This window comes from Lithohypha guttulata (genome assembly GCF_036872675.1).
Source record: "Lithohypha guttulata strain CCFEE 5908 chromosome Unknown scaffold_2, whole genome shotgun sequence".
NCBI lineage: Eukaryota > Fungi > Ascomycota > Eurotiomycetes > Chaetothyriales > Trichomeriaceae > Lithohypha > Lithohypha guttulata.
The window spans coordinates 3,276,831-3,298,098 of NW_027042751.1; the positions used below are offsets into that span (position 1 = coordinate 3,276,831).

General features: G+C 49.3%; 7 protein-coding genes across 7 annotated transcripts; 3 read left to right on the forward strand and 4 right to left on the reverse strand.

Moving 5' to 3' along the window:
• Positions 1 to 1,892: 1,892 nt before the first annotated feature.
• On the forward strand, positions 1,893 to 4,197 carry PAB1 (Protein phosphatase PP2A regulatory subunit B; the record flags this gene model as incomplete). The annotated part of the gene is made up of 2 exons (XM_064897664.1): positions 1,893 to 4,018; positions 4,068 to 4,197. 2 exons carry the CDS (start codon positions 1,893 to 1,895, stop codon positions 4,195 to 4,197), a joined length of 2,256 nt encoding a protein of 751 aa, XP_064756614.1.
• Positions 4,198 to 4,605: 408 nt separating this feature from the next.
• Positions 4,606 to 5,157, reverse strand: LTR64_003305 (uncharacterized protein; the record flags this gene model as incomplete). The annotated part of the gene is made up of 1 exon (XM_064897665.1): positions 4,606 to 5,157. The coding sequence occupies one exon, from the start codon at positions 5,155 to 5,157 to the stop codon at positions 4,606 to 4,608; it is 552 nt and encodes a 183-aa protein (XP_064756615.1).
• A 283-nt stretch (positions 5,158 to 5,440) lies between these two features.
• LTR64_003306 (uncharacterized protein) lies at positions 5,441 to 7,564 on the reverse strand (the record flags this gene model as incomplete). The annotated part of the gene is made up of 1 exon (XM_064897666.1): positions 5,441 to 7,564. One exon carries the CDS (start codon positions 7,562 to 7,564, stop codon positions 5,441 to 5,443), a length of 2,124 nt encoding a protein of 707 aa, XP_064756616.1.
• Positions 7,565 to 8,995: 1,431 nt separating this feature from the next.
• Positions 8,996 to 12,037, forward strand: LTR64_003307 (uncharacterized protein; the record flags this gene model as incomplete). Its single annotated transcript, XM_064897667.1, has 4 exons — positions 8,996 to 9,068; positions 9,117 to 10,001; positions 10,052 to 10,191; positions 10,241 to 12,037. The coding sequence occupies 4 exons, from the start codon at positions 8,996 to 8,998 to the stop codon at positions 12,035 to 12,037; spliced, it is 2,895 nt and encodes a 964-aa protein (XP_064756617.1).
• Positions 12,038 to 13,966: 1,929 nt separating this feature from the next.
• On the reverse strand, positions 13,967 to 14,409 carry LTR64_003308 (uncharacterized protein; the record flags this gene model as incomplete). Its single annotated transcript, XM_064897668.1, has 2 exons — positions 13,967 to 14,002; positions 14,071 to 14,409. 2 exons carry the CDS (start codon positions 14,407 to 14,409, stop codon positions 13,967 to 13,969), a joined length of 375 nt encoding a protein of 124 aa, XP_064756618.1.
• Positions 14,410 to 16,706: 2,297 nt separating this feature from the next.
• On the reverse strand, positions 16,707 to 19,403 carry LTR64_003309 (uncharacterized protein; the record flags this gene model as incomplete). Its single annotated transcript, XM_064897669.1, has 2 exons — positions 16,707 to 17,698; positions 18,014 to 19,403. The coding sequence occupies 2 exons, from the start codon at positions 19,401 to 19,403 to the stop codon at positions 16,707 to 16,709; spliced, it is 2,382 nt and encodes a 793-aa protein (XP_064756619.1).
• A 569-nt stretch (positions 19,404 to 19,972) lies between these two features.
• On the forward strand, positions 19,973 to 21,123 carry TMA46 (Translation machinery-associated protein 46; the record flags this gene model as incomplete). Its single annotated transcript, XM_064897670.1, has 2 exons — positions 19,973 to 20,589; positions 20,637 to 21,123. 2 exons carry the CDS (start codon positions 19,973 to 19,975, stop codon positions 21,121 to 21,123), a joined length of 1,104 nt encoding a protein of 367 aa, XP_064756620.1.
• Between the last annotated feature and the right edge of the window lie 145 nt (positions 21,124 to 21,268).

Consider the following 21,268-nt stretch of genomic DNA (forward strand, 5'->3'; position numbering starts at 1 on the left):
TGCTTCGTCCTTGAGGACTTACCAACGTCCTATGCTTCTCAGACGAGCTTTGTGGTGTCGTCAATGAAGGATGACATTCATGCACCTTTTGCTCCTGCAACATACTTGTCAGCCTGGCAGGTGTCCACTTACCACTTTCACTGCTTCTGTCGGTGGTTCCACCTCGTCGGACACTATCACGAACGTTAGACAACCTGCTAGGAGAACTGCTGCGACTGGCTAATTCTTCGATGTCAATGCGAGGGCTGGCCAGTAGAGCTTGCACAATGCGGAGTGTGGTCTGAACTGTACCATCGTAAGGCAAGTTCTCGTCTGTTGCTCCTCTGCTTGTGGCTGATTTCGAAGTTTGGTGCTGGGACGAGCAAGATCTGGACACGGCCCTGCATGCAACATATTTAGCTGGATAACATGGCTGGACTTCTTCCTCCGAAGACGAACCACTCATTAGTCGAGCAGTCTGATCTGACTCGGATACAGGTTTTTGGTGCAATTCTTCCATCACATAGGTGATTGCTGCTTTTCTGACGGTTAACAAGGCAAGTCTACACCGGCGAGCACCCCGTGAGTCGAGCGAAGGCTTAAGCATAAAACCTTGCCGTTAGCCAGGCATTTTGCAATGATCGTTACGAGGTCTTTGTTCTATTCCAGGATGAACAATGGAGCTATGAGATCCTGAACGATCATCTTGACATGGTGTACATCAGATAATTTGTGTTGTAGCTCTTTGTGATAGGCGACTTGCTACTTTTGGTGGGAGCATCAATCATCAACTGTCAGTCCAAAGTGTCCGACCAGCAATCAATTCAAGCTGACGTCGAATTGAGATGGCACGAACATGAGTCGAGCCTATGCGACTGTTTCCTATCTTTGCCAGGCTTCAATATCCTGGCTCTGGCTTAGCAAAGCTCTGCTGAATCCTTTGTCCTCCATTAATGTGATCTTTGTTGTTCAAGTCTTTCTCACCAGTTTTCGCAGCATCGACTATCATCATGACTTCGTGCAATGGTCGCTACTACCGAGATGTTTTTCACTAAGTCAGACACATCGTCGTGTGAGAAAAGTCGCTGTCAATATGAGGTCAAAGCGATCAAAATCACATGGTTGTGGTGCTGAAGGAGTGGCAGTAGACGACTATTGTCTCTTGTCCCTTCCCAACAGATATACAGTAGAGTACGTCTTGCACTTCGCAATATTTCAGGTATCAATTAGGGACGTAACTTTCATCTCGTAGTCGGACACAGGTAGTTCCTGTTATCTGCTTTGCTCACAGTACGAACACTGAAGTCATATCGTCGTTGGTAAGTCCTTGCTGTCAGAAGTACAGGGACGACACCGACACAATAGAGAATTGTCACTGTAGACTGTCACCACAAAACGCGTTGCGTCGTAGCTTCCTGATAGCGCGTTTGTCTGAGGCAGGCACTACCAAGCAGCTGAGCTAGTTCAAAAAGGGCTAGTGGCTAAATTCTTCGACTGCCTGCCAGCGACTTTTTGTTCGTGTCTTGGAATTTATCGTCCGCATTTCCTTTCTGCACGTCCTGTCAAAACACATTCAGATCTCCTCGTGGTTGATTGCTTGCCACTCACTTGCAATCTCTTACTGCCCGTACCCCTTCCTGAAAACATTCGTGACCAAAAAAACTAGGAAAATCAGAAAAAACAACCCATACGTCACATAGTAAGTGAATGGCAGTTGCGCTCAGTCACTCTTTTGTGCCTGGGGTTGACCAATCCATTGTTCAAGACTAACAACTCATCGCACAGAGTCGACATTACCCTTCGGCTTTGTGTTATCACCCCATCCATTACCCTTATCTTTCCAGAAATTACATCGAAAAGGTTAGTTCTCCTGTTCATCGAAAGGAATTGGATCTGACATTTTCATAGTCAACATGTCTGCGGAAGTGGCTCAACCTCAAACCGAGGGTCAGAATGGCTCTGATATCTCTGCTCAAAACGGTCCTGCCGCCATCAACACCCAAGTTGATGGAGCGGGTGATGCAGATTCTCAGACTCCAGCCTCTGCCAACCCGAACTCCCAGCACTCGGCCTCTCTGTACGTCGGCGAACTTGACCCTTCTGTCACCGAGGCCATGCTTTTCGAGCTCTTCTCCTCTATCGGCCAGGTTGCCTCTATCCGTGTCTGCCGCGATGCAGTCACCCGTCGCTCTCTAGGATATGCATATGTTAACTACAACAATATCGCTGATGGCGAACGTGCTTTAGAAGATCTGAACTACACTATTATCAAGGGAAGACCATGCCGAATCATGTGGTCTCAGCGAGATCCTGCTCTCCGAAAGACTGGTCAAGGCAATGTCTTCATCAAGAACCTGGACAATGCCATTGACAACAAGGCTCTCCATGATACCTTCTCCCAGTTTGGCAACATTCTGTCCTGCAAGGTGGCTCAAGACGAGTTCGGAAACTCCAAGGGTTACGGCTTCGTCCACTACGAGACCGCCGAGGCGGCCAACAATGCTATCAAGGCTGTTAATGGCATGCTGCTCAACGATAAGAAAGTCTACGTTGGTCACCACATCGCTAAACGAGATCGCCAGAGCAAATTCGACGAGCTAAAGGCAAACTTCACAAATCTGTACATTAAGAACATCGACGAGTCGGCTACTGATGATGAGTTCACAAAGATGTTCGAAAAGTATGGCGACATCATCTCTGCCACTATTACCCGCGATGATGCAGGCAAGAGCCGTGGCTTCGGCTTCGTCAACTACACTGATCACGAAGCTGCTGAAAAGGCCGTCGAAGAGCTCAATGACATAGAGTTCAAGGGCAAGACTCTATACGTTGGTCGAGCACAGAAGAAACACGAGCGAGAAGAGGAACTGCGCAAGCAGTATGAGGCTGCTCGTATGGAAAAGGCCAACAAGTACCAAGGTGTTAACCTCTACGTCAAGAACCTGGCTGATGATGTCGATGATGAGAAGTTGAGAGAGCTCTTTTCCGCCTATGGTACCATTACCTCGGCCAAAGTCATGCGCGATACTACAGACCGACCTCTTTCCCCTGACTCCGACAAAGAGAAGGAGAACAAGAAGGACGAAGACAAGCCTGCTGAGGAAGAGCAGAAGAAAGATGATGCAGAGGACAACGAGGACAAGAAGGAGGATGAAGACGTCAAGGAGATCAAGAAAGATGGCAAGACCGTACAGCGAACCTTTGGCAAGTCTAAGGGCTTTGGCTTCGTCTGCTTCAGCAACCCCGATGAGGCCTCCAAGGCCGTCTCCGAGATGAACCAGAAGATGGCCAATGGCAAGCCACTCTATGTTGCCCTTGCTCAACGAAAGGACGTCCGAAAGAGCCAGCTTGAGGCCAGCATTCAAGCCCGAAACACTCTTCGTCAACAGCAGCAGGCTGCTAACGCCGCTATGAGCGGTGCTTATCCTCAGATGATGTACGGCGTCCCTGGCCAGCAATTCATGCCTCCTGGCGCTCAGAGAGGTGTTCCTTTTGCTGGTCAACCAGGCATGATGATGCCAGGTATGCAAGGTGGACGAGGTGGCCAATTCCCAGGAGCTGGCTTTCCTCAAGGTGGTCGAGGTATGCCTCAGGGCCAAATGCCTCCTAACTTCGGTATGCCTGGTCAGATGCCATTCATGGGTCAACCTGGTATGATGAATGGTTACAATCCTCAGATGATGCAGGCTCAACTTGGTCGTGGCGCAGGCCGTGGCCAGATGGGTATGCAGATGCCACCGAACATGCAAAACGTTCGAGGCGGCGGTAACTTCCCACAAGCTGGTCGAGGTGTCTTCCCACAGGCACAAGGTGGCCGTCCAGGTCCTCAAGGTCGAGGTAGCTTCCCGCCAGCCGGCCCTGGTCGTGATGAAGGTCCTGCTCCTGGTGCTCTCCAAAACCTTTCCGCTATGCCTGCTGCAAACCAGAAACAAATGCTTGGTGAGGCTATCTACCCCAAGATTGCTGCTATGCAACCAGAACTTGCTGGCAAGATTACTGGTATGCTTCTGGAGATGGACAATTCTGAATTGCTTGGACTGTAAGTGTTCTGATCTGTGGTTGATGAAAAGATGCTAACACTGCGACAGTATCGATGACGAAGAAGCTCTCCGGGCCAAAGTTCAGGAGGCTCTGAATGTTTACGACGAATACATGAAGCAACAAGCCAACGGCGCAAAAGAGGAAGACAAGAAGGAGATTGAGGCTCCTGCTGCCTGAACTGCTTGAGAGATTCTTTGTGGTAGATGCTGGTTTTTTCACATTTACTAAAATTCTTCTGTCCAGCTTTTATGCTGTATCGCTTATTTGGTGGAGTATCGGTGATCTTCAGGAACATGGCTGCTCACCGAGTGCGTGATTCTTTTGTTCTTGTATTTTAGATACCCGAGATTGATTGCATGAATTAAAACCATAAGATGAATGCATCTTGTACTGGCGAGAACCTACAAGAATACGCTGCTATCAGGCATTATCTAGATAGCACAATATCAAAAACATTGGGAAAATAGTTGAGGAGGGTTTTTGATTCAGTGATCACAGTCTGTATCTGCAGTGAACCAAGTTACAAGTCTTGTCCAACACTCTTCGTATTTTGTACCGTTCCTTGTTTACCACAGACACTGGCTCTTACCAAGGTACAGCCTCTGGCCCAGTATCAGATCCCAACCCTCTCCCCGCCTGCCTAACTACCTCCTCCTCCCCACTCAAATCAGCAACTCTCTCCCTCCTCTCCTCCCCAGCATCCTTCCCCGTCGTTTGCCACCTCCTATGCAACCTCCTCGCCACAAACTTCCCCGTCCCCCACACACTCATTGCAATAATACTCGCTCCGAAACTCGGCGGCGCCAACACCCATCCTACGCCTGACACGAACGTCCCGATCGCGGTTGCTGAGACGGCTGCGGCTATGGCGCCGTAGGCGGCGTATTTGGCGTAGCGGATGATCCGCCAGAAGATGAACTGGGTGAGATAGCGGAGGGTGCGGAGGAGGGCGCGGGTGCGGAGGCGGGTTGGGCGGTCGGTTGTTGGGGAGGTGGTTGGGTTGACGAGGTAGTTGAAGTTGCGGCGGGCGTTGATTAGGGCGGAGTTGGATTGTTGGTGGACGGCTATGTCGTCGCTGGTTGAATGGTGGCTGTGGGCTGCTGATGGTATTGCGGATGAGCCCCTGGAAGGTGCCATGGTACGAGATGAGGTTTGAGGGTAGCTAGGTTTGGAAGGTGTTGCTGTGGATAGAGAGTTTGTGTAGGGAACTTGAAGTTCGCTAGAAAAGCCATGTACAGCTACTACGTCATCGTCCAACGCGCTGGCCAGCACAATATCTTGAGCGATAAATCATTGAACATAGCAGCACACATCTATTTTAGAAGTTGAAAGCTATTTGTGTTGCTGTATCTAGCTCTGATCTGAGCATACAAACTATAGCCCAAAATGGTCGCCAAAGAGCTAAACTCTGGCAAAGCAATTACTCGCCGTCCGAGTCACTGAGCACAACCATCTTCATCTTTCCGCCCTCACTCCATTCCTCAATCTTGCCATCTCCTCTATCAACTCTCACCTTTCCAATTCTCTTGTGGTTCCTCTTCCCACCTTTCGCAACATGATCCTCCATACCAAATCTTGCATCCTCAAGGTCATTCTGCAAGTCCCGCCACATCTCGTTGATCACACCCGTAGCGTCCATAGTGTCGACTATTTCTTCGGCCTGTTTCTCTCGCTTCTTCTTGCTCATTTTTTCGCGTGCTAGGATGGATTCGGCGGAGAGAACGCCTTGTTCGTCGAGGTAGGATAGAAGGGCTTGGTTCAAGTGGTATTTCCAGTGAGTCAGTTTGTGACCCATCTCTGCGTTCGCAGCGCAAAAGCGACCAAGATTGAATGTGCGGCCGGCTCGAGGGAGAAGGTGTCCTGCTGCATCGTATGACGCTTTGTCGTCCTGATCTTCGTCGTCGTCTTCCTCTTTGTCTGACTCGCTCTCGTCTGCATCCTCATCGATTGGTTCGAGAGTGTCTGGGTGGTATGCATGACCAGAAAACTTGAATTCGTAACGTGCTGGATGGTTGGTCCTGTTGCAGGCATCACAATTGAGAAAGAGCTCATCATCGCCTCCGGATGTGAAGCTGACTTGCATCCGTGGACGTGCAAGAATGGTGTTCTTGAATTCCTCACCCCAAGCACTTGAGATGAGTCTACTACCTGCTTGTGCCTTTATTTGGTCGTTGATCTTGTTCCAGGAAAGTTCATACAGCTCGTCGTCCCGTTGGAATGCTGGTGCGATCTTGTTCTTCACTAGCCATTCCACTACATGTATGAAGAGCTCTTTGGGCTTGCTGCTGGCAAAGGAAGTGAATGCCAGTGGTATGCCAGATTGAGGGCTCCTGCCGTGCTGGACTTCCTCTTCGTCTTCGACCACAAAGTCATCGTCATCTTCGATTTCAATAGACTCCGCTTCTTGAGGTTGCTCATCCTCAGAGTTGGACGATATCTCTATCCTTTCAAGGGCACGCCGTGGTGAAGATGTGTGGAGACCGATTCTATTGATGTCTGCTCCGTCCTGCTCGTCGAACTCATCCAACTGCTCGTCGTCCGAGTCCTGGACACGTGGGATCTTTTCTCCAGCCCTTCTACGCTTGAGTGTCTCGATATGCTCGCGCCTTCTGTCTCTTTCTGTCGTGACTGGACCACCTCGTGTGCGCCGGACGTTTGTATTGACGGCGTCCACATCTGGCACATCGTCATCTTTGCCGGATCCTACGAGGTCTTCAAGGTCTTCCTCTAGCTCATTCTGCTCTCTCCGTGATCTCTCGCGTCGTTTGTTCTTGCGACTCTTCTGTTTTTCGATGCGCTGAACAGCTTCGTCGCTACTTGAGACATACTCTACTTCATCGTCATCTGCTACGAAGTCATCTTTGGGGGCACGATCTGGTCTTGATGTTCTTCTGGTTCTGTTCGGTCGCAACTCAGGTTCGTCTTCTATGTCGTCGTCTACGACGAAAGGGTCGTCATCGCCTTCTTGCCGTGTTGGTTTTCTTCGTGAGGTTAGCTTTGTGAAGATAGAAATCTCTTCGTCGCCACTTGTCTCTGGCGAGCCTATACTCGGAGCTCGAAGTAATGGCGGCGAAGATGCAATCCTGCTTGTGTTCTGGGCCTTCGTCCTGGACCGTAGTGAGAGATCGGTAGGTGGTGTTTCGAGGTGATGTAATCTTGAAGGTCTTCGTGTAGGTGTCTCGGCTGACCCATTCGCGTTCAACTTCCTTCGCTTGCTGGATGACACCACAATCTCATCTTCCTCCTGCTCTCTGATCTCGTCGGATTTCTCTGGAGTTGACGGCGGGTCGCTCAGAGGCGATGAAGCACGTGGCGCATTGGCATTAGGTTGGGACGATGGCTCTGGTGTGAGAAGTGGTTCTGGTTCAGTGGTGAGATTCCGCGCAGCTGACCTTGATGACTGTCTAGAGCCTTGGTAGCGCACAGACGCCAGTCTGCCTTGTACGGCTGCGCTATATGTTTCTTTGGCAGGGGACAAGTCGGGTAGAGGATGAAAGCTGAGGCGTGTTTGCCTTTTCTGATGTCGCAACGACCGGCCCGTCATGGTCGTGCGATGTCAAGATTACGAAGAGATATCCCGGTAAGCTATGTTAGAATGAAAATATCCATATTCTTGACCTGTACTCTATCCTGGCGGCATACCATTTTGACGCGAATTGAGCAGGCGAACGCAGCCTGCACGTGTCACAGTGTCACGCGAACGTGCTGCGACTTTCAACCAGGCACCAAGGCATACTACGACAGGAAGCAGACACTCATTACTTTATTGTCTCAGCAACAAGAGCTGGCGTGGCTAGGTGCAACTGTAGGCGTCTCGCGACTGCGCAGAAGAGCATCTGCCAGAACCGGAGGTCGGCCACAGCCTTCGAGATGAGGTGCTCAACAGTACACGAAATCGAACATCAGAGAGATACGGTACTAGAAAAGCTCATCGCAATCTTCGAGCGTAAATATTGAAGCGGCGCGTATTACTAGTTCTTCAGCAAGCGTGCTTGTCTCGGCCAATTAACGGGCAAAAGCTGCAAGTAGAATCTGGTTGGAACGTGGCAGAAACGTCCACTGTTAATCTAAGGCTTTTCTGAATACCGGCACTACGATGTTTCAGAGCTATGAGTACAATGCTCTACCCATCTAAATGTCGATTCAGGTCATAAGATCGAATTCAGGTACGTCTGAACACGATTGGATCACTGGAAACAACACTGCGATCTCTCCTGACCCCACTGATGAAGCTCTAACAGGCACGCCTCCACACAAAGTCTCTTCCTCTACAGCGACTGCCACGTTCACAACCTCTGAAATTTTCCAGAACTGCAGATCGCAGATTGCATGTCCGAAGGACAAACGCGATCATGCTTCGAGCATTGCCACAATCTAGAGATGCACGAAGCAAAACGTTTGACGCACCAGACAGGTAGGGCATCAAGCATGTGAAGGTTGGAATGCCAGATCTTGATGTGGCTGATTGTAGTGGCTTCCCCCAGTCTCTGGTCGAAAAGGATGATGTCGCACAGGTTTGTTGAGATAGAGTGATTGGCTGCCGCCGCACGTTCTCATAAGTCTAGACTGAAAGTGTAGCCCCGGACATACCACTAGCCAAGGCTAAGCTCGATTCGAGCAGGTCGCGTTGCCAGGAAATTTCAGTGCAGCACAGATGACGTAGGTAGTGACAACAGGAGCGGTGGGAGCGGTGGTCCGCCTCCCCTCAGAGCTCAGAGCGTGCCTGCCAAAGCCAAGTTTGTCTGCTCGTTGGATATCGTCATATCACTTGGTTGCGACCCACTACTTCCTACTTGATGACGCCCTGGGAAGCTCTTTGAACCTGATTCTCCTTCTTCACACAATTGAAATTCCCCAACCCCAATCGCCATTCTATACCCATACCTTCGTATCAAGCAGAACCTAATACTCATACCCACGAATTTGGCTTGATTGCGACTTTGTTTTTGATACCCCGATTTGTAACCTACCCATCATGGCGAACGTCAACAGACCTACCGATTTTGCCCAGAAAGAGCGAGACATCAACCAGAAACTCCAGCTCTATGGTAAGTCTTATTCTTTCCTGTGGCTATCAGAATGTTAACTTGTATCAGGAATCTTCACTGCCTTTTCACAGGGCAAGGTTCCCTCGAACAAACAAATTGATATTGCCTTGAACAGCTTCCTTGCTTCAAGAGCGCTTTCATCATCACACAAGAACCTGTCATCAGAAGGTCAAAACCTCGTCGCAGACGCAAGACAAGCGATCAAGGAGACCCAGAAGTTGCTTCTGTCCAAAAATGAGGGTAACCTGCTCCAAGAATTTATTTGGGATGCTCAGCACATCGATGGAGCCGGCGCCGGCACACCTAATGCCCCTATTGACAAGAACACCGCTCAACAACACGGCGATCAAGCTCTTGACGGCTTGAAGACCCTTGGTAGACTTGTCATCTCCAACGGACAGTTCCGAAAGCTACTCGACGATGGCCTGGTCTTGCTCCGGGATATGGCTGGTGACGCCGCTCAGAAAACCGCGGACAAGGTCAATCCAGACCAGGACCGACTCAAGCGAATCGACGAACCTGCCGAGGATAATACGTGGCACGACACCTCCAACCTCAACAGAGGTAATCTCAAGCAGCAATTCAATGAGACTGTCAACAAAAATAAACCATTCAGTCGAGAGGACGTCAAGCAGGCCGGTCAACAAGGTCGAGAGACTGCCGAGCAGCACCCATCTTCTGGTGATCCACGAAACCCCAACTCCAACAACCAAGCTGCTGGTCAATCTGGCGCTCGTGCCGCCTTTGACAATCTCAAGTCGAAGGCCGAACAAAACATTCCCGAGGAGAACAAGCAACGAGCACGAGAGACCAGAGATGCTACTCAGCAGAGAACGAAAAACTATTTGAGCAAGAAGATGCCCCAAGAACGCCGGGACCAAACTATCTGGCGGCTGAAGAAGATGCTCGTCGAGATTCAGGGTCATTCTGATTGTAAGGCAAGCCTGGCGTTGTCATGCTGTTCGTACTAACATCCATTATAGACCAAGACGCCATTGTGACTCTACTTGACCTCGCTGAGCGATATACTGGTCACGGCCGAGAGCTAGCCAACCAGTCTGCTGGAACTGTTAAGGGCGCCCATCAGGATGGCGCTCTTCAACGCACGGAGCGAAACATCAAGGTACGTCTCAAATTATATCATACAAGTCCACGTATACTAATATAGGTAGACACTGATCGAGCGATTTGCCAACTTTACTTCCACCGATGACCTTACCGATTCTCTTAACCAGGTCTATCGCGATGCTGACCAAGATCCTGAACTCAAGAGCTGGTTCCGACGAACCAATGCCTATATCCGAAAGTGCCTGCGAGAGCAGGGCTTCATTTTGCAAGACCAAGCCACTCGAGAGTGGAATGAGCTCTACGACCAGGCTCAGTTCTTGTTCCGTGACAGATATAGGGACCATACCGACCACCTGCTCGACGAATTCAAATTCTTGGCCGACCAATTTGACCAAGATCCACAAAACAGAGCCTTCGCTGATTCCATGCAGAAGCTCTTCCTTGACTTGGGCCAAGACGAGGATGGCAACCCAGCTTTCAAGCCACACCTCATCAAAGATCTCACTGAGGTTATTATTCCTGCTATCTTTGCCAACACCCAATATGTTCCAATTCCCCGAATCGAAGTTTCTGACCCCATGGTCGATCTGATTGTTGAGAACTTGGTTCTTGAGTCCGATAACTTGTTCCCTAACGCTTTGGAGTTTGGTTCTGACAACTACTGGCGATATGGTCGAAAGACTGTCCGAAGCACACGTGAGAATAAGGTTATGATCGCTGGCTCTGGCATTCAGCTCGATCTGCGAGATGTTGCCTACTACTTGAAGAAGAAGCAAGGCTTCCCATCCATCACTGACAAGGGTGTTATGGACATTATCCTCTCAGGTGAAGGCTTTGGTTTCAAGATCGCCGCTCGCAATGCCACTAAAGCTACCGACCGAACTCATTTCCTACACATCGATAAGGTCGACGTTACCATCAAGACTCTCGACATCAAGGTCAAGCAGTCCAACCACAAGTTGCTCTTCAAGCTGGCCAAGAGCTTGTTGCTCAAAGTGATGCGACCTGCTATCCAGAAGGCCATCGAGAAGCAGATTAAGGACAACTTCGAGAAGTTTGATGCCATGGCTTATAGTGTCTACAACGAGGTCCAGCGATCCAAGCAGGCTGCCAAGAATGATCCTGAGCAGGCTGCCAATATCTATCAGAGATATGTCAACGCTATCCAACAAAAGATGACAGAGAAGAAGAAGAAGGCTGAGAACCAGTCAAAGAAGACTGACGTCAAGGTTGCTCTGACTAAGGAGGATTCCATGTTTAAGAATATCTCCCTCCCTGGTGGCATTTCCACAAAAGCTACTGAGTACAAGCAACTTGCTGCTAAGGGCGATCGATGGGAGTCTCCAATCTTTGGTATTGGCAGTGCTAAGGAGTCTACTTCGCTACCTCATGCTAGCAAGGTTACTCGTAAGCCACACAACACCCGAAGTGCTGGTATCCGTGGTGGCAATCACCCTAACAGCAGCGATTCATCAGGCGGCCTTACTGGTTCGTCAGGCCAATCGGGCTATGGTCAATCTGGTTCAGGCTATGATCAGCGAGGCTATGATCAGCGAGGCTACGATCAGAGTGGATATGACCAGAGCGGTTACGGTCAATCTGGTTACACTGGTGCTCCGTCACAAGGTGTGTCTGGCGTATCGGGCCACTCTGGCACATCAGGTGCCGCTCCAGGTTACACCATTGCAAACCCAGCATCATCAGGTCTCTCATCGTCTCTTGGTGGACCAGGATCTAGCACCATCGGTACTGCATCTTCGACAAACACCAGCGGTCTGAGAGGTGAACTTGACCAAGCATTCAACACCACTGGCACCGGTCAAAGCAATCTCGCTGGTGGTGACAGACGTGGTGACAACCAAGTCGGTTCTGCCACCTTCTACGACAGCATCACCAAATAAATCTAGATGATGAAAGCATGATGGAAAAGCAATGTTGGTGGCACTTTCACGATTGATACCCAGCTCGCGTTTGATGTTGTGGTTTGTAGGTGGAGATGCGAGATGCGAGATAGGTACGCTCAGTACTTGACAGGATGAGTTGGTCAGTCGTTTGCGGTCATGGTGGAAACGAATGATACCTATCAGTCATCTTACATTGGTTTGCGATGCATTTTATAGTTGATACCCTAATAATCGTTCTTTGAACACTCATCGCTGGTTTACAACTGGGCCTTTATACACGTATCACTTCCTTGGAAATGTTTCTCCATTCTCCTCCTCTTGTCTTGCAGACCGTGATTGTCCAGTTAAAATGAGTTAACTCAACATTTCGGCTCGTGCACAAAATGGATGCTACCCTCTCGGTCACTATGCCAGTGAACTTATGTATCATACATGGCATGTTGTAATTGTCGTCGGTATACGTAACCGTGACATCGAGCAGGTGATGAATAAAATCACAGATAGGGGGTTTTATTAGTTATATACTTCCTATACCTATTCAACAATTTACTATAAGCCTAGTACCTTATGTAATATATAGCTCCTTTCTACACCCTACTAGTGCTCGTCGACTAATAAGTACTTCGGCCTCTCTATAAATGACACTAACTGCTCAACGTCTGTGCAGAAATCATCCACGCTGTCCAGAGTCAATCGATCATCGAGACGCAGCAGCTCTTGCTCTCGAATATCTATGCTGGATCGAGCCATCTTCTCTGCGATAGATTAGCGCTCGCTGAGGCCAGCAAAGCAAGCTCGACGGTACAGAATATCCACGAAAGATGATAACATTGATCAGTCTCAGACGCATTTGATCCCTAAATGGCGAAAAGTCAACGAGATAGGTACATGTCCACAGGCACGTTGCTACACTTGCCCAGCCATATTCGTGGCCTGCCAAAGTCGAATTCATCCCAACATTGGACACTGTCTATTTGCTTAGTGACATCCCGATGGCGTGTTCAGCATCGCTGTGAAGTGCTTCTCGTCGAAAAGGATCTGAAAGACGTGGCTAACGATGTCAGGAGGCATAACCGAATATGTCGAAAGCCAAACAAGAGAAGTGTATGATCAGTAAAATGGCTGCTGGTCTTGTGGTACGGCTGTACCATGTAAATTGTGGAGAATCCCGAGTTTGCCAAAAGCCCTTCGTACCACACAGATTATGGCCCACAATAATGTCATGCGCAAAGCATGTTCCCGCCGTTTAAGAGACCAGCCTTCCAATGTACTGCAGGAAGAATCGTGTATCTGGTCCACGCAGAGAACATCTGGTGTCAAGACACACTGGCACGTTGAAAAATCAGTTGTAACGAAGCCGCTTACTTGGCACAATGCCACAGAATTCAGGAACCAGTCGGTCAGAGTCTGATACTAACCGAAGAAAATATGATTTAGAATACCAATAGCCAAAAGACGAAGCAGTTAAAACCAATTGTTGAAAGACGAAGCAGTCTACTAGTAGTATTGTATCGTGTAATTTTGCAACACGAGTACAAGGCCCACATGTGCCCAACGAGCCATGTGCTCAACATCAAATGTTCTCGTGTCAAGGCGTCCGTCCGTAGCGAGGAGAAAGTCGGGTAGGTTAAGCCAAAGGCTTCTAGCGTCAATACATAAGCAGGTCGGAACATTGATAGCCCTATCGTCGTCTTAATATAATCCGTAGATGTCGAGGGCGGTCCTGTCCGGTGTTCCTTACTCGCGATCTGAGGATCTCTAAGCGAGTAAGCGCACTCAATGACACAAGTCGCAACCATAGTCCAGAATGTCACTTGAAATAGTTTGGAGTATCCGAGGAAAGGATCAAACACAGCGCGCTTAGTGACTTTGGCAGCAGCAACGAAGGAAGTGAGTGAGTGTTTGGGTGGTGGCCGGAGCACCGCCTCAACCACCTGCAAACAGTCTTGCGGCAGGTCTTGACTGGCAGCCTGTACTAATGTCAACAGAAAAGCTCCCTCACCAACCTGCATATACGAATTCATGCCTACCTTCAATCCCTGACAGTATAGCTGATAATCCTTTTCTGCCGTCCATCGTGCCAGAGCAAAAGTATCAAGGGCGTACGGCACTCCAACAGAGAATGCCAACATTGCAATCAAGATTCCAAGTACGGAAAGCCATTGCGCCTTCTCCTTGCGGAACCGAAAGACGGATTGCGCATGTTGGCCAACAACCGCGTTGGTAACGGTCGGACGTACATTAGACACTGTGTTGGACGGTGTGGTTTGAGTGCTCGTTTGGGGACCACCCAGGTTTAAGGAGTTCGGTTGCGAGACATTAGGTGAATGATTAGCAGTACCGCCAAGATTGGACATTTGTGTGGACATTTTGCTGCAAAAGGGCCTTGATGGAGGCAACAACGTCCTCGAGATGTACGCTAGTCATTCAGGGTGAAGAGAGTCGACTCATTGTCCATCGTGCGTTCGAGGTGTGTTCTGCCTGAATTGCCTAGAACTTGGATACCAGACTAGTACTGTGGCTTTTGAGCACATGATCTTAGGTGCCACGTGAGAAGCGCTTGACTGTAGCGTCGAAGCGAGGAAGATGCGAAAGTAGCTCTTCCATCATCGGCCACTTCCTTCAGTAGAAACAAGTTTGTGATTGACAAGCGTCATCCTACTCGAGTTGCTTCTATATTCCTTCATTATGTTCGCGGACGTCGATCTTACACTTACGCTTCTTCATATCGTGCAGTGCATCGAAGGTGTGGTTACGTCACGTGGATACGTGATGCTTTCGAAGAATCAACCTGATTCTACTGTGGAACACCTCTGTGGACGAATACGACTTTCAGCACCGTATATGGTGCTCTAATCATCTTGCCTGAGAAACAGATTCGTAAAAGCTGTAGAGAAGTATCTGACGAGCGCTTTTTTATGCTTAAGTATCTGATATAAACACCAACTACCTTGAGTCCTCGAAAGGCTGTCTAGGGTACTGGCGCCTTACGACGAGGTTTTCTTGGCTTATATCTTTATATCGTCCAACTAGAACGCTCCTCTTTTCTTCTTGCTATATCCTTTCTTCTATCACTCTACTACTTCTACCACGCCATCAGCCATGAACCCAACAAAACCACTTCTCCTCACGTCTTCAACACCACATCTGGACACCCTCATCCGTGGAATCGTCCACATCCACGCACACTGTATCCTCCACGATGGGCAACTCGCTACTTTCCTCCCTCCCCTGTCTCACAACAAGATTCTGAAATTCTGGCAGACTAATTTGCGTCAAGTCGGTGCTGGAGAACGACGGATCATCGTAAAGTTACTCAAAGTGGACGAGAGGAGTATTTCGGAGGATGATGCGAGTATAGTGCCTTTGCTGTATGCTGCTGATTCTGTGGGGGTTGTTTCGATACCAGTACTTGAGATTGATGGGGAGAGGTGGGAAGTCGCTGGAGTTGTTAGCTTATATGAGCCGTGGAGCGAGACTGGACCGATGAGAGGGCTGGTGGAGAAGCTGTTCACGTCGCCTTTTCATAGAAGGAAGGGTGTTGCGAGAATTGTGATGGAGGAGTTGGAACGTATAGCGAGAGAAGATGGACGATGGAATTTGCTATTGGATACTACGGTCGGAACGGATGCTGAGCATGTATATCCGAGGTTGGGATATAGTAGAGCTGGATTGGTGAAGCAGTATGGCGTTCATCCAAAGACTGGACAGTATGTAGATGAGGTGTGGTTCTGTAAAGACTTGAGATGAATGCTGGGCCGACTCTTGCGTACCCTAGCTATACACAGCCTGGGTATACCATGGATTAGAACAAGAATATCCTCGAAGACTGTCCTGCACGCCAAAACTTTCGTCGTTACCAATCATCTCGTGTGCTACTGCTGTCCTTTTTCAGCTTTCGGAGATCAACATCCACCCGTCCTGAATGTTCCTCGCAAACATCATAACCTCAAAGTCCGCGAAGACCAGCAAGACCATAGATGCAATGTAGAGCCAATCCCAGCACGAATTGGTAGTACTGGCAAGGTATCAACCAGGCGGATGCTGTCTCGTCAATGAGCCGAGTACCCATGTAGATAGCACCCATCAGAAGTGTAGGTATCATTGAAAGCCCAGAGACGAGTCCGACAGCTGTAAAACGCTTGATTCGTGGGGATCTTGGCGTGAATCCCTTGCAGGTGTATAAGACTATGGTGATGAATACGTAGCAGAAGACAAGAAATAGGAAGATCATGTATTGGATTGGAACTTGTAGAAACCTCGGTCGGCGTTGACGCTTGTGGAGATTGAGCTCTGTTGCATCGACTTGTATTGCAATTGAGGTGTATGTCATATTTGCTGCTTTGTGTAGAGACAAGGGAGATGGTTATTTTATGAATCAGTGCTGCGTGATTGGTGTTGATAATGGATGGCTAGAGAGAAGAACCTTGCCGGAGTTTGCAGATAGGATGAAATATGTGCAAATGAACATTTGGCAATTGCGGTTTATTTACCATTTGGAAAGAGCAGTCTGAACCAGCTCAATGTTTAGTAGTGCAGAAGTGGTCGCTCCATTGAAGCAGGAGCCTTCGGTCCTCGGAGCAGGTGACTCAGCTACTCAAGATTCTGAGCCTTCTTTCTGTCCTTCCTTATGCTCCTGCCCCTCCTTGTCCACACTCAGTTTCTCTTAGCCTTCCGATTCGTCCTCTGCATCCTCCTTTTGGTCTCCGTTTTCGTCCTCTTTTTCGTCGCTTTCTTCGTGCTGTCCTGTCTCATCAGCGGAACTCAAAGGCGAGTCGGACTCATCATCACCCTCCGGGTAAGGCGGAGGCAGATCTGCTTCATCGTTAGTCAGATCGTGCATCTCCATCTCAGTCGAATCCACTACCTGGGCTGCAGGTCTGGCATACTTAGCTCGTATTCGATCGTCCTCGATTTTAAGATAGTAGCCAAGCTTTTTTCTTTGACCACGGCGCACGATGGCAACATAGTTCGACTCCAGAACCTTCTGGGCCAGGTGAGGATATAGCTGCATCAGCCACTTCAATCGCGCTGCCCTAGTTTCATTCGAGGCTAAGCGTCCTGGTGTTTTGAACAGCTCGCAAGCCACGTCATCGAGCACGAAGCGTGCGAAGGCTGTGGTTAGAACTTTAGGAAAAGGGTTAGCGAGCTCGAGAAGATACTGAATCACATCGGGGCTGACATCGCCGTGTGTGATGTCGTAAAAGGTTTCAAGGGCTTCCCTGGATAGGCTGTCCAGGGAGAGGCAGTCTCCCCAAATATACAGATGTGCGAGCTCGAGTTGACGAGACTGCAACACCTTTTCGTTGCCTTCTTCCAGTTCTCGCCAGAGAGTGTTTGGGCCACTAAACAGCCACGAGACAAGGTTTCGGAAGGTTCGAGTATCCTTTGTATTGCGGATTAGGATTGCTCCTGCTTCAGCCTCCAGCATCGAGTGCATTGGATCTAGGCAGCTTGTGTAGAATCGTTCGTGTAAATGGAATATTCCTTTTGGGATGCTGATTATCGCTTCTGGTACATCCTTGAGCCCAAGCTTGAAGCTTTCATTGAGCTCGCTGAGCGGCAAGGACTCGATTGGGCTAGGCATGCTGCTCAATTGCTTGGTCAATTGCTTGTTCAGTGGCTTGGTTAGTTGCTTGATCAGAAAGGTAATAGAAGCTGTGCAGCAGGAGCTCAGATAGTATTGTGAGACATGTTGATGCGAGACAGTCAAGCATCCCTTTGTCGAAGGTTGTTTTCATTCGGTTGTTGCGGACAATCATTCACATTGTTGCCATCGTCAGTTTGTAGGAGAGCGACGACACAACAAAGCGAAGAATGCATTACGCAACGGCTGCCTGCAAATTCGTTGTTGCTAGCACGGCTGCCTCAGCGCGACCTGTGGTGGTAGTCGGAGAGTCATGATCTAGGTCGCTCTGAATGGATACCACGAGAGCCTGCAAGTCTAGCCTCGCCGCGATCTGGACCAAGCACCTGTGCCGCGGGAGTTCGAGTCTTCACCTGCAGTGGTCGCCTGCATGTCCCTGGCATAATCAGCAGCACCGCCTTCGCGACGTTCTCGATCGAGCATCGCATCAAACTCTTTCTGAGCTTGCTCTTTCGCAAGACGTTTGTCTTCTTCGGAATCAGAGAACGAGAAGCTATCGCTTCTAGTCTCAAAGTCGCGAGATTGAGTCGCGCCAACAGATCTGTTTCCTTGTGGTCTGTTTCTTTGAGGTTGAGATACACCTTCGCCTTTTCGGATACGAGACCAGGCACTCCCTGACCCCTGTCGCGAATAACCCTGAGACGTGCCCATATCAGGATCGTTGCCGGCGGTTGGTGATGCGTCGTCGAAGAAGATATCAGCAGAGGATGAAGATGAGGCGGAATTTGGCTGGTCAAAGTCTGTTCGAGAGCCTCTTGCTTGAGCTTTACTCCATGCTGTTGGGGGAGCTTGCCTTGATTGACGTTGCTGCATGTCACGATCAGCTAGAAGGCCTGTGTCGGTACTCCCATCGGTGAACGAGCTGTCTCCAGTTGAGCTACTATCGTTACCAAAGGGCTGACTATCGTAGAAGGTTGAGGGTGATGCATCGTCTTGTTCTTGCGCGTTTACCATCTGTTGTGGTTGCTGCTGACCTCTGGCTGCAGCTTCACTTGCTCGGTTCGACCTCAAGCGATCGAATTGACCTTTGAGTGTTTGTGTCAAAGCATGTGTACGACGATCCTGATACAAACCCACAGTCATGCGAGTGTCTGCGATACTTCTGACGAATGGTTGGGTCAGGAAGAGCCACATAACAATGTAGACGTTTGCTCTTGTAACATGCCACATCACTCTAGCATATCGACCCTTCAATATTGGCAGCACTCGGGCTGGAAAGCTTTCATATCTTTCCTGTGGTTTCGGCTTTATGAAAGGAAACTTCATATTCTTTCTGCCAGTCCATGCTGAGCCGAGGCCAAGCCCGATAGCACCCATCTGACCAAGATACATAGTCATCATTCTCCTGGAGCTGTAATAAGCTATTCCTTCAGCTTCTTCTTGTGTGACTTGTCTTCCACTCATATTCTCGCAGGCACGGATCATATCAATGAGCAAAGTACCAGTGACTGCAGTGCTGCTATTACCGCCATAGCAAAGTGCTCTTGTCCAACCACCAACTGGGATATTGTCGAACGGCAAACGGTAGTTTCGGTTCTGACCTTTGAGCTGATATGCTAGCTCGATCGCATCGGATGCAAGGTGGACGGAATAGTGTGATCGTATTTCTGTAATCTCTTTCAACAAACTACCCGGGTTCTCTCCCGGCTGTAAGGGACGACCGCCAGGACCCATTGAAGGTGGTAAGCCCGAGGCAGGAGGTTCGGTGGAGGCCATTGTCGCAAAGGTAGACTTTCGGCAGCGAAGGTGATATCTACTTTAGCTGTATATATACTCTCATTGCAGAATTACAAGTGGCTGAGAATTGAGCTGTCCAACCTGAAATATAGAAGACCAGAACAATACAAAATATTCGGATGAAGACCTGTTGTGGGTGCTCGCATGTACCGCACTAGGTAGGTACGTGTTGACGCGCTCATGCTTGCTCCTTCCACAACCGCGAATGACGTCTTCTCAATTCGTCCACATTGCAACCTCAGGCACGTTATATGTTAGATTAACCTCAACCATGCTGTTGAAGCGACGACAGTGCCGGCAACTCTTTGCGTCCATCACCACTACAGGCACAAACCGCCGCCAACAGGGCATCTGGTTCGCTATATTCGACAATTCTGACAATCTTGCTAATTCACGTGGCAGTGGCCAGATCTGTCGCAGTAGAGTCTCACATTCGGCAAGCATCGACTGCCCTCATCGAAATACAGTCAAACCTCTAGTTGTCACATACCACGCTTCGTAATCCTAGCACACTAATCCAACTCTGAGACCAGTTTCGTGCGCCCACCATGCCTCCGAAAAAGCAGGACAATGCCCCTAAGAAGAAGGCCACTGTAGATGACAAGACTTTTGGTATGAAGAATAAAAAGGGAGGGAAAGCACAGCAACAAATTAAGCAGCTAGAAGCCCAGGCCAAATCAAACAAGTCCCTAGACGAAAAGCGAAAAGAGGCCCTGAAAGAGCAGAAAGAGAAAGAGAAGGCTGCCTCTGAAGCTGCCAAGAAAGAAGCTGCAGAATTATTCAAGCCGGTTCAAGCGCAAAAAGTACCTTTCGGTGTCGATCCCAAGACCGTACTATGTGAGTTCTTCAGGAAAGGTACCTGCGAAAAGGGCAAGAAATGTAAATTCAGCCATGACCTAGACATTGTCCGCAAAACACAGAAGAGGGATCTCTACGTCGATGAGCGTCAGCAAGAGAAGGAGGAGAAGGAGAAGGACAAGATGGACGATTGGGATGAAGAGAAGCTACGCCAAGTCGTCCTCAGCAAGCATGGTAACCCACGTACTACAACCGACAAGGTCTGCAAATATTTCATTCAGGCTATCGAGGAAGGCAAATACGGCTGGTTCTGGACGTGTCCGAATGGTGGTGACAAATGCATGTATAAACATTCGCTGCCTCCTGGGTAAGTTCTTTGCGTCCACGATTATGACTTGTGCTAACACCCGCTAGATTCGTGATCAAGACGAAAGAGCAAAGGGCAGCTGAAAAAGCACTCATGGACAAATCGCCTCTGAGCACTTTAACCCTAGAAGACTTCTTGGAGTCTCAGCGGCATAAACTTGTCGGCAACTTAACCCCGGTGACGCCTGAGACTTTTGCCAAGTGGAAGAAGGAGCGCCTCGACAAGAAAGAGGCTGAAAAGGCTGCATTGGCTGCCAAAGACGCCACTGGTCGAGCACTATTCGAAAGCGGCAATTGGAAGGTCGACTCTGATGCAGAATCGGATGAGGACGCTGACGAAGATGACGACGACGAAGAGGACCAGGACGATCGTTGGAATCTAGAGGCTATGCGCAAGGAGACTGAACGTCTTCAGATGCAACGAGAGGAAGAGAGACTACTACGAGGCTACGCTGGTGGTGAGCAGGAAGAAAGTGGTGAACCCAGCAATGCGCCGAGCATAAACGGCGACGTAAAGAACGAAGGAGATGGTTGATCAAAAATACCGACCACGCACTCAATCTCTTTGGACTTCGGCTCGAATTCATACTCGGTGTTAGCTATCGTCACGACTTGCGATCTCAAGACAGCTGCATGTGTCAGCCCGAGTGAAGTTGCTAACAGACGAGCAGCCCGGATAC